This window comes from Pinus tabuliformis, chromosome 4_1, assembly GCF_031772625.1.
Source record: "Pinus tabuliformis cultivar Carrire ecotype Pingquan chromosome 4_1, CPIR1, whole genome shotgun sequence".
In the NCBI taxonomy this organism is placed as follows: Eukaryota; Viridiplantae; Streptophyta; class Pinopsida; order Pinales; family Pinaceae; genus Pinus; species Pinus tabuliformis.
Window position 1 is genome coordinate 449549444 of NC_142303.1, and position 12539 is coordinate 449561982.

The 12539-nt window shown below is 36.2% G+C and overlaps 2 protein-coding genes across 2 annotated transcripts; both read right to left on the reverse strand.

Moving 5' to 3' along the window:
- Positions 1 to 5198: 5198 nt before the first annotated feature.
- Positions 5199 to 6749, reverse strand: LOC149176273 (chaperone protein dnaJ 8, chloroplastic-like). Its single transcript, XM_089423072.1, has 3 exons — positions 6263 to 6749; positions 5955 to 6023; positions 5199 to 5839 (listed from the first exon to the last, which is right to left on the reverse strand). The coding sequence occupies exons 1-3, from the start codon at positions 6455 to 6457 to the stop codon at positions 5669 to 5671; spliced, it is 435 nt and encodes a 144-aa protein (XP_089279198.1). The 5' UTR covers positions 6458 to 6749; the 3' UTR covers positions 5199 to 5668.
- On the reverse strand, positions 6731 to 10569 carry LOC149176274 (alcohol dehydrogenase 1-like). Its single transcript, XM_089421420.1, has 9 exons — positions 10383 to 10569; positions 10202 to 10287; positions 10046 to 10116; positions 9878 to 9957; positions 8846 to 8982; positions 8485 to 8531; positions 8049 to 8374; positions 6870 to 6979; positions 6731 to 6754 (listed from the first exon to the last, which is right to left on the reverse strand). The coding sequence occupies exons 1-9, from the start codon at positions 10420 to 10422 to the stop codon at positions 6731 to 6733; spliced, it is 921 nt and encodes a 306-aa protein (XP_089277546.1). The 5' UTR covers positions 10423 to 10569.
- Positions 10570 to 12539: the final 1970 nt, after the last annotated feature.

Here is a 12539-nt window from a genome sequence, read left to right on the forward strand (position 1 = left end):
CTGATATATGACTCCCCCCATTTAACATTAATGAGAAACAAATACTCCCCTAAACTTATCCTTCTGCTAATTGCTACCCAAAGCAACATTCTTGTCAATTAGTCAACTAGACAATAAAACAAGATGGTCCTATCAATCAATTGACTAGAATATATAACATTGTTCTCTTCCAATCCATTATTCTCTACTATAACAATTGTCTTTGTCAATTATAGTAGTACATAATCAAATTTTTTAACAATATAAGCAAATTGGTCGTGTAAATTTAAATCAACCCTTGATTAGGCTGTCAATATCTAAGTCTAATCAATACATATAGTAGCACTCACCCCTTTGAAATTAGTGTGGCTTTTAGTAATTTCAATAGCCCACCTCTCCCCCTAAAAAAAATTAGGGAATAATAAAAAAAGTGTTTATGAATCTCCAAATAAAAAATCAATCAACTAGTATCTCTAGGTGATCCTTAGTCGACATTGTTAATTCTTTAGTTTCAATGAAAAGTAGTTTTGTATGATGATATAGCCAAGAATACACATATTTATGAAGTCCTCAAGAATTTTTTCAAATAATTCCATGACCCATCCATCAATCATCCACAACCGATTTCTATAGTTGAAACAGGTCCATAATTCCTTGTTTCATAGTGCTTCTATAATAATTTGAAAGCCTAGTGACCAATATTCCAACAAATATGGTTACTTTTCAAATGTCTCCAATCCTTATGATGAGGAGAGCTATAAGGAATATATTTACGGTCTATTTTATTAAGGGAAATGTATGATTTATGAACAATATTTTAACATCGTGGTAGATAAATAATGTCATAAATAACATTCTTAACTAATAGAACAACCAACTCATCAATTTGTTCATCACAATTAGCATGGAGTTGTTGTTCAGTCTAAGTCCGAGCTACAACAAATATAACTTCCATATGTTTAACAAGGATATATCTAGTCAATGAAGCATTAACAACATTATATCAAGTTCTTTTTCTAGATGTCTACATCTTGAGAGAAATGGGGGTAGCAATTTGTTATTCACTTTTGCAGAGTTAAGCACTAGTATATCCCATTCTACTCAAAAATCAATATCTAATAATTTTCATGTGTTGTCAAAAGGAGAGACATAAGCCATCTCAAAAACAATTTTACTACAAATAGGTGAGCTTGGAATCTCATCAAAAACCTTCTTCTCAACATGCAATAGTCCATAAATGGTGTCAATAATGATTTTCTTACTGTGAGCTACAATAGTAAGGCATCATGATATTTCTTCACATGTTGATATGCATCAAACATTGTAATCTGCCTAAATTGGAGCGACTTCTCTATGAAGCTCACTAGTGGATGCCTACAAATGGACAACCTCATTATTTACCTATGAATTGGTCACTTGTAGCTAGTGAATGGTGGCCTTCAATGCATCAATTTAATAATTCTTTTCAAATTAAATATTTTGTTCAAATGAGGTGTTGTTTCTCTAGTTCGTTTATCAAAGAAATGATTTTAGCTTCCATCTTATTATCGTTTTCTCCCCTTTCCTTCGACTAGATTCTCTCCACTCCTTCCATCCCATTTGCCTCTTTGAGTTGAATCTTTGTGACGATAATAATATTTCTATTTTTTCATGGCTCTATGATATCTTTGATTTTGCATCACAATCCTCCTCTTCTTATTTGTACACATACTCCTTTTTTTTCAATTTTTTTTCCTTAAGCTTCTTTATTTCACTTAAGGCACCAATGATTTCTTCTTTAAGGTCCACCATTTCTTCCCCTTAGTCTTTACTTTCCAACACATCAACCATTTTTTCAATTTCCTAAAATGGATTAGATCATTATATTATTTTTCATCCATCTCGATGCTTTCAAAGTGGAAAACAATGGAGGAATCAAACCACAAGATAATTTTTACCAGACATACCCAATTTGGCAATTTGGGGTTTGAAACCTTGCAAGAGCATTTTGAGGTATCAAATGATGTTTTTTGGGTAAAAAAACTATTCAATTTAGTGCCTCACTTTTTTATTCGTATTCTACCGTAGAGACCTTTGTAATGATGATGAGAATCTATAGACAAAACTTATGCACCTTCATTTTTTTTGCCATCATACGTCAAAATGATGCTACATCATCCCATAACTCATAATGCTACATCATCCCATAACTCATAAAGGGAGAGCTAACCACTTAATTATGGTGTTTAATACAATCATAATTATGTGTAAATAAACTAAAATTGTCCTTATCCAAAATAATGACATGTATAATTTGGTAATGATTTGGATGATCTAATTAAAACTCATTAGACATACATTTTGGATGAGCTCAAATAATTTTAAAGGAGCGTTAAGTTCTTAAATGTAGGTAATTAACTTTTCGAAATCAATTATCAAATTCATTTAAATTCTTGTCATATGATATGAGAGCATTCCACGGGCAATCTAACAAACCCTATTTTCCATCACGCAATTCAAAGTGCCTCCGGAAAACATTTTTGAAAATCTAAACTGGTATACTTCCTGCCCACACGATTATGACTCAAGTTTTACAATTTGATAAGTCAGGGTAGTCAAATAATTTTTTTGGCATTTACGATATGTAATTCTATTTTTTAATTTGATCTTTAATTAAAAGGTAATTCATATCAAAATTTACACATAATGTTAATAAATGCATCATTTTAAATCAAATTTAGTAAAAATATCTATACTCTGTTACATTAAAAATAAATCTAAAATTTTGTAAGGTCGCACTCTTAATTTTAAAATATATTTGTTTAGGTATAAAGAGTTTTGTTACACACAAACTCATTAAAATTAGATTATTGAATTTAAAAAGAGAATCAGATATTCTTTTTATGATCCACTTAATTAGGTAAATTTAGGGTGCTAATATCTGGAGTTGGTGTTCGTGCTATTTTTGTTGGGTGCATTGCCCATTAGGTTTATTTAAATGTTAAAGTGGAATCATTTGCTTATTTCTTCTTATATAGCTCTTTATTTATAAAGTCATATAGTTTTGTTCTTTATAAAATCCTGCATTTTCATTGATTCTGAGCTACAATAGAATGAGATTTCATGGGAATTAATGTTTTTACAATGCAAGACATCTTCTTCGATAGGCGTTTTAGGAGTCATAGGTGTAAGAATATCAAATATACTAGCAATTGTCCCAAAAGGTACAAAGAGAGGCCGATAGGATTAGTGAAAGGAAGAAAGTTCTATAGATAGTCAAGCATATATAAATGTATGTAGTGATGAAGGCAATAACCACGTTGACCATCCTGTACCAGTACATTTGACATTAGAAGAACAGAACAAAAACCAAACCATTCATATTAATATAGTAAGTGTAGAACGCGTTCATACTTAAAGCTCAATAGGTTCAATAGATTATTGGCAGCACGGTTTTTTTCTAAATAAAAAGTAAATTACAACGTTGTACATGGTAAATGAAAAGTGGAGAAATTTGTGATTTGCAAATGTTAAAACAAATCACTTACATTACTGGTTGACAGTAGAAGTAAAACATTAACATTATTAAAATTTTGAAACCGATTTTAAATTCATGTATTATATTTTTCAAAGTATTTTGTTTTACATACTTAAGTCCTCAAATATAGTGGTTTTAGATTCCATTTTGGCAAACCCACCATTCAAAACACTATGTATTTCTCTGGCCCTCAAAGCAAGCTTTTAGCACTTATTAATCTATGCTCTGTCCAAGATACAATTCAAACTTTCATTTTCAAGCATTTTAAGAGGCAAAACAGTGCAAATATTTTAAATGTTCTATTTACTTGTCTGAATTTCTACAAATAAAATATATATCTTACATCCCCACCCCACCTTTAAGGGGTTTAAAAAGAAGAAAGAGCGCTCTCAAAAAAATTAGAAACCTTTAATATAAGGTGAATTTTTAAAAATTTACATCAAGAATTTGATTCTGGAAATTTCTGCAATCCCTACACATCCTTCCTTTAAAGGGCATTTTACAATTTGGCTTTCCAAAAATGGAAATAGTCTCAACCAAAATTTTCAGTTATACTTTAATCTGTGTCTCCAGATAACAACTCCCAATGATCGCCAGTTCACACAGAACATTGGTCACACACCAATTGCCCCCACATAACACTGCTTATGCATCACTCATTCGCAATAGGTTAACAGGTTTATTTGATATCCAATTCTAACAATAGTTTTAGACCATCTTTGTCTTTTGCTTCCTCACATAATCTGTGTCTCCAGATATTTTTCCTTCTACACTCCCATACTCCCATACACTCGTTTTCCTTCTACTCACACCAATCATCTTCAACTTTGATTTCAAACCAAGAAAGGGGTTCAAGGTTTCTACAATTTCAAATTCAATTAAAATGATTTAAGTTTCTTGGAATTTTCTCTGGAGCAATCTTTGCTGCCCCAAAACTGTTTATACCCTTTTCCATAAGTAGGATACATACGCAGCGACATTTTTCACTCAAACCCTGAAAAAGAACAAGCCTTCAGGGAATTTCGTCTGGATCTTTTATCATTAATGTAAACAAAGAAACACAATCTATGAATTCCCACTTTTTTCTTGAAAAAGGAATCAGAAGAATTTACATTTTAAATGGCAAATATGAATACTTTCGAAATTGTGATGAGTTTTTTCTTCCGTATCTATCACATAAGTAGTTTTAGTGCCACCCCATTGTTGGCCACTCTTCGCCGCTACATCTGTAACCTGGACACTTTGCCTACTTCAATCGCCTTGCACAGTTCAGATCTCTCTTGCTACAGGATCTACGCATCAATTCTGCACTCAATGGCTCCACAATTATAGCCCCAAGCATAATTTGTGAGGGATTACCCTAGATTTGTCACAGTAACAATCTAGAAAGCAAATACTCAAAACTAATTGATTGAATATATCTCAGTCCCAGATGAAACATATAAAATTAACATTAATGGTAAAACTTAACAACATTTGAATCCTACAAATACAGGCAGGGATTGCCTATAGTTACAGCCAAGAATAATGCCTTGTTCAGGATGATATACAATAGAAAAATTCATTATGGAATGAAACGGTTTCATTATGTCTCAAGGATCAAATATGTAGAAATTTTGCATTATGTAATGAAACGGCATCATTTCATCTCAATGATCAAAGATCTCTTAATCAAAATAATGGTTTCCATTAAATGAATGTCATTACAAATTGCAGGAAGAATAGTTAGGAGCTCTTTAATGAAGAGCAGATCCCCATAATAATCACATGGTCCAGAGAGATATCTCGCAGGTATGTACAAGTAGTTGAGAGTATAAATGAACAGAACGTATGTACAGGTAGTCTAATAATCAGGACCCATGACCAAATCAAATGACTCACTAAAACAGAGACAACTCAGAAAGCTGTTGTTTCATCTGGATCAGTAAGTCCTTTGTGTTATGGAAACCAACGGAAGATAAATAAAATCAACTATACAGTTAGAAGAACATATTGTATTTCCAAGAGATGAATGAAGAAGCTTTATGGGCTTTCTAAAACAGTTGTTTTTCTGCCAATAGCAGGAACTTTATAAATAGCCCATAACAGTCAACATGGGATCGGTAATGGAGAGGCCATAACTGTTTGCAAGGCCGGACAATAGACACCTACACAGTCTATGATAAAATTTCATCAGGCATAAATGTTAATATGAGAGGAATAATCAAGGGTTCCAGCTCCTTCCCATCCCATCCATTCTTCCCACTCGTCCCAATAAGCGTTATTGATTCCCATCATGCCCGCGACAGAGTAATCAGCAGAATAGCTTTGTTGCTTTGCCTTTGCTAAACTGGACATTAACGTCTGCTCATTATCACAAAAGTAACAACAATTAGAAAACCGTGGGCCTGCATAAGAGTCCCATATTACAGAATGAAAATGCATATAGATAAAGATTACTCTTAGGCAGGCAATTTACCTCATAAGCCTGATTGATCTTGTGAAATTGAACCCCACGCACATCTCCTTTGCAAACATCCGGATGATACTGTAAGCAGATTATATCAACATATGAGTGCAATATTAATGTTTTCTGACATTATATATGACCAGGGATATTGCCAGACAAATTTTCTTAAAAATTCTCAAGAATGTGTGAAGTCTGACATTTTTAATTTCTATTTCAAACCTGTATCTCTTTTTCTATTTGCTTCAGAAATGGAAGATTTATTGAAAATATCTGATCTTGAAAGTAAGAGACATAGCTTCAAATGGATACTTGCATACCTGCAACGCAAGGCGACGGTAGGCTCTCTTCACATCTTTTTCAGAAGCCCCAGGGCTCAATCTCAGCGTCTCATACTGCTCTTTCATCCCAGGAAAAGCAACAGAGGCCATCACAGTTACATTCCTCCTGCCTCCCATTTGTAATAGAATACAGATTAATAGCAGTGTGCAACCCATTGTGAGTGTCTGGAGCATCTTCCATAGTAGAGAAAACAAGGGATCTATCTTATTTGTGAAAAGCACTCACCATAATCCCCAACTTTCTGACAGAATTAAGTCTTCTTGTTTCATGACACATGTACACACTTGGCTCACAAAAGGTTGAATGATCCATAGTAATCTATATCTACCAGAAACAATTGCAACATAGCAAAATCATCCTGAACCAAAAACTATCACATGCCACGTACCAACACTAATTCTGAAGGGTTAATCCATAATAGTAATACTTTAGGTGAGATCACGTAATTACAGAAAACCATCTCTAAGCATCTTGAACGTAGTTAAGGCCAGATCAAAAGATTAACAGACAATTAAACGATACACTCATGATATTGGTCCTTGAAAAGGAAAGATAAAAACTGTAGAACTTCAATAAGATGCATACACAGGAACCTAAAAAGAGAACACTTACAGCAAGCCCAACACTCCCAAGGCCAAATACTGCTACTGTCGAGCCCTTCTTGGGTTTGCCTACATTCAAGGTAGCACCCATTCCTGATCCAACAAAAGAAATGAACTTTAAACAATAATTGTGACCAGAGAAACTTACATGGATGATATTATTTTACAGTCCGTAAAAAAATGTCAACCGTTACAGAATTGAATTACCCACATCATCATCAGGAAATTACTTATAAAAGCTTCAACAAGTCCGGATAAAAAGCTTTTCAGTTGGCAGAAAAAGGTTTAACAAAGGCATATTTTATATGCCAGATTTAGAGTCCCTCCTCACGGATAGCATTCAAGTTTTGATGGATAGCTTTCAATTTATAATGGAGCATCCAAGAGCAACCCAGACCTTGTTGGCGCAGGAGAGTGTTTGTGAGCACAGTCACAATTCAAGAGCAACCCAGACCTGCAGGGGAGTGTGAACATGGTCACGATCCGAGAGCGAGCCGGACCTTGGAGAACAGGGGAGTAGGAGTATTTATGAGCATAAAAACATTCCAAGGATAAGTTTTTGGATACCAAATCTAATAATCTACCAGAAAAGGAGAACATCCAAGGGCATAAGCGATCCGAGAGGAAGGGCGGACACGGGCTTTAGAGATCACCATGGTCTCATTGGAGGATTTTTAAGACCAAGCTTTTGGGCATCAAGCAGAAATAGAGGGCTTCGCATTTGGGCATAGAAAAGGAAAAGATAGAAAATACAAAAAAGTCATTTTAAATCTACAGCAGAAGCTTATATAAACCATATAAATGGGAAAAGGTAGAAACTTACATAAGCCCATCTCAATAGGAAAATATCACACAGAACTGGTGGAATATGGCAAGCAAGGTCTCTTGAAAAAAGAAGCTATCCAACTTATTAGGGCAAAGGTGAACCCCGATAAGAAGTTGGTTCAAAGTCAGAGAAGGAAAGAAAGCCTAGGAGGTCGTGAAATTTGTTTTCACAGAAGAGGAGGTATGTCCATCTGCACTGACCAATCTGTTTGGACGTTTTGGTCACAGTCTACTATAATGCTTATAGTTAATATGGACAGATATAGTACTAAATATGGCTGATATTGAACATGTGCATGGAAAAAATGATTAAAAAAAAGATCCACAAGTAATTTACCTGTAGAGACACCACAGCTTAAAATACAAACTTTGTTGAGAGGAGCCTCGTCACTAATTTTGGCCGCACATCCCGCATGCACAACAGTGTATTGGCTGAAAGTCGATGTACCAAGGAAGTGGTAAATCGGCTTCCCATTGATGGAAAACCTTGACTTTCCATCATTTATCATAACCCCTCTCTCAGTGTTAATTCTAAGCAGATCACACATGTTGCTCTCTTCTGACTTGCAGTGTTTGCATTCCCTGCATTCTCCTGTAAATACCGGAAGCACCTTGTCACCCGGCTTGAGGTGAGTTACCCCTTCTCCAACACTCTCAACAACTCTGTCAATCAGTGCCAGAATTGGCCAGCAATTAATCAGGAGGAAATACTACACGCCTAATTGAATTATGATTTTGAATACAAAATTTTATGGCAAGAACAGAGTGGATACCCAGCTGCTTCATGTCCAAAGATGCGGGGAAAGAGTGGCGTTTGACCCTGCAACCAAAGCAATAATAGACATTTCATTATGAAGAAAATTTAATTGCATCCAAAGAAGCTAGATGCTCTAGAGCCCAGGTGGAAAAATGTCTATGTCTGCATATTTCTGTGTATTTGTAACCCTAATAAAACATACTTCGGATCTACCAAGCAAGCACTAACAGGGATCAAAACAACCCAAACGCAAACCTCTAGCTGCCTATCAAACTAAAATACCATAGATCTATCAAACACCTAAAAGTTTTGCTCCTCCAGCGTTTTTTATACCTCTCGTGCTTAAAACCAAGTTGCTAATATTTCTCATAACTTACCTTTGCTTCCCAAAATACAAGGTCTGTACGGCACAAGGCAGTATAATGCACTTTGATTCTGACTTCCATTGCCTGTGGAGGTGCCACTTGCACTTCTTCAATCTTCAGAGGCTGCCCCGGTCCCCAACCAACGACAGCTATAACAAAATCAAATTAAAAATATCGGAGTTTAATATGACAAACAAATTCCATCCCCAACAATTAACATTAACATTAAGTAAGAGACACTATCCTATTGACCAAACCATATCCATCTTCACAAAGTTTAACATGGCAAGAATATTTCACCTCACAACCAACCAAAATCAAAATTCTGTTAGTAGGAACCACTACTCCATTGTTTTCTGCCCTGTTGGCTAACATAATCCATTGTTCCATGGTAGTGAGTACTAAGAATAACCTGCTCCATTGTTTCATGGTAGTAAGTACTAAGAATCAGCACTCCACTGTTAGTAGTTTTCTGTCCCACTGGCTGATCCGATCCATTTTTTCGGCCTTATTGGCTAACCTAGATCCATCCTCAGAAACCTAAGAGACACTATTACATTTTGGCTACCAATATGGAGTTCAAAAATTTCACCCCACAACGAATCTAACCAATCTAACATTTTGTAAAGACATTACTCCATCCTCTCTACCCCTAAAGACACTACCCATTTTGGCAAGATATACATCTTCACCAACCGAGGAGGGTTTATTTTATTGTTATTATGTTCATAGCGTTTTACTGCATACTGGACAAGTTAGATCATTTGCAGTTACGATATGTATGGGTTATATCCTACAGCAGACCAATCCTCGAAACTAATGTGTAGGTCCTAGGATAGCAAATTTTTCAATAGTATGTTGTTACAGTCCTAAAAACATTTCCAAAAGGCTATATGGCAAACCATATAGTTGAAGCCAATTTATAACTTATGGGCCAGAAATTAAGCTATATGCATTCACTGTGCTGAACACTGAAAATCGATTATCATTTCCTTACTATGTAAATCATATGGAGACTGTTAGAACGTGGGCAGTCCTAATTACCTTTACATGTGATAACTTCGCCTGCAGTGGAGGTTGCAGGATCGACCTTGTCCTCAAATGGTTTCTTCTCAACATGAGCACTGGATATGGATTGAAAACCGAAAATGGATTATAATTCCCTAACTGGATAAATCGTATGAAAATTACAATTTGGGCACTCTTAAATACCTTTGCATTCGACAACTTCGCCTGCAGTAGACCCTGGCATTCTCCTTGAAGGATCGATCTCCACAAATGGTCTAAAATGTAGTCAACACTGAAAAATGGGTTATCATTCTCTTAACAAACCAAATGGAATTTAGATATTGGGGCAGTCTGAATTACCTTTACATGCGAGAACTTGCCCTGCAGTAAAGATTGCTGGTTTCCTTGAAGGGTCGATCTCCCCAGACCTTCCCTTGTGCTTAACACTGAAAAAGGATTGGATCACTGAAAATGAGTTACCCTTCTCTTACTGAACAAAAAATCATATGGAGACCTTTATACAGTGGACAATACTAATTACCTTTGCATGTGCTAACTTCGCTTGCAGTAAAGCTTATCATTTTGCTTCAAGTATAGATCTACCAAAATGCTTCTCTGGCTTAGTGTGGTATGAAGGTAATGAAAGAGAATTCGCGCAGCTGCGCAGGGCAGAGACCTTTAATTTATATCCGACGGATCAAAAAACATTTCACAGCACTTGTACGTTTTGACGCGTGTGTGGGCATGAAGGCGGTTCCTTCCTTCTCTTCTGTTTTGACAAGTCACTGCGCACCGAATTTTCTATGGATTCTGTATAAACCACCCTGCCATACCGGCGGCTAGGTTCCTGCGCCTGTTGGTTTTATGTAGGAATTTGTGGCGGTTGGGTTGTCGATTTGTCAAGTCACTGCGCACACCATTTTGGATTTTCAGTCGATGGATTCCGTATAACTCATCGAATTTCAATTTCAAACTGGCTGTACAGTAATCACTCTATTAAGTAAATATATATCTATATAATAATTGAATCTCTAGCATCAGCCTAGTATCTCAATCTCAAGGGATTTGATATTTTTGGTTCAGATGTGATCTAGACAAAGGCATAATAAAATAAATAGCAGGCATTTGTGAAGGAAGCAAAATAGACTGTGAAGAGGAAACAAAATATACTGTGAAGCTTTAGTTGAGGCTAGCTAGTACCCAGAGGCGATATGCCGTTGCTTTAACGTATTCTGAAAAGAGAACAGTGGGGTGCTGCAACAGTTGTGTATTTGAAAGCCATGGAGGTCATCCATCCATGAAGCTGCAGCTGTCAAACGAAGCGCAAGAGCCACCTGGAAACTATAGCTTTCTTCGGCCTGTGAAGCCCAATTCTGAGCGGCTGGAGGCTTGATCTGCTGTCTGCGTGCGTCCAACCAGTCTCTCATAGACCGCATTGGAGACGGCAGAATGGCTGCCAGTGGAAAATGTCGGCGGAACCAGCTATTATTTCTATGTAATCCGCCCGTTGATTGCGAAAACCCTAATCCTGGCCCAACCCTTCTACGTTTGTAGCCATTGCTCCCATCGAATCCCCGCTGGCGAGCCCTGTTATCGGCAAATTCTTGTCTGTAAAATGACTTTGGTGCTGTATCTCTATGTAATTTTTGCCCAAATTTTGGTCCGGGGAGGGTTTCCATAAATGGGGCCGGCTGCGGGAAGGAAACCAGTCGGCATCGTTTCTGCAGTGGGAGGAGGAAAAGAAAACCCTGTTGAGAGCTGTATATTTGAAGCTGCGTAATGGTATTCCATGGTATCTACTGTGCCCTACCATGATTGTAAATTTTAAACCAATCTAACCAAGAATTTGAAGAATAACGACCCTAACCGGCAACCCCGCCCGCATTATTATGCACAGATTAACTAACAGGCGTTGCTGCTGCAAGAGAAACACGGAATAGCCATGGCGTGCGCGCGAATAAACAGAAATCACGACAGATACGGACGGAAACCCGGAAGTTTTCGGGACTGAGAATAAACAGAAGCCCGCCGAATATGCATGCCAGGTGTCAACCTGACATTGAAAAGGACGACGAAAGTCTGTTTCAATAGGAAGGCCTATCGGCCTAATTATTCATTATGTAAAATATACACACAGAATTATTCCGCCTATAACAATGAAATAGGTCTAGAGTTAACAATAAATAGTCATGGCAGCTATGTAAACATGAACTCCTACATGAAATTATAATTCACTATGATTGGTTTTTCAAAAAATGTAGTGTTGGAAAAAACCAACAATGGCACAACTTTTTAAAGCAAAATATCGGGTGCAAACATAAAAAAAGAAATTATTACCAACAACAAGAACTAATAATTTACCCAACTACAAAATCTCATCAATGGAGAAAAGGAGAAAAACCCATAGGAAATAATCTTCTCTCCAAAAGAGAGAATTATGAAAATGCTTAAATAAATATGGAGATGAAATTATAGATCTTATAATGATCCTCTAAATGGGATGAATAGAAATCCACTCTAGTGAGGAAGTACCAAACTTTTTTGAAGATGAGAACCAATAAACCTTAGTGAACTCGACTAAACTCTAAAGTAGAAGATGCCGTAAAGGCAAAACAAATGCAAACTCTAACGATTATTTCATAAATGCTTCAAATAGGTGCTAGTAAGAAACTAAAACAAAGGCTTCAAATAGAAGAAA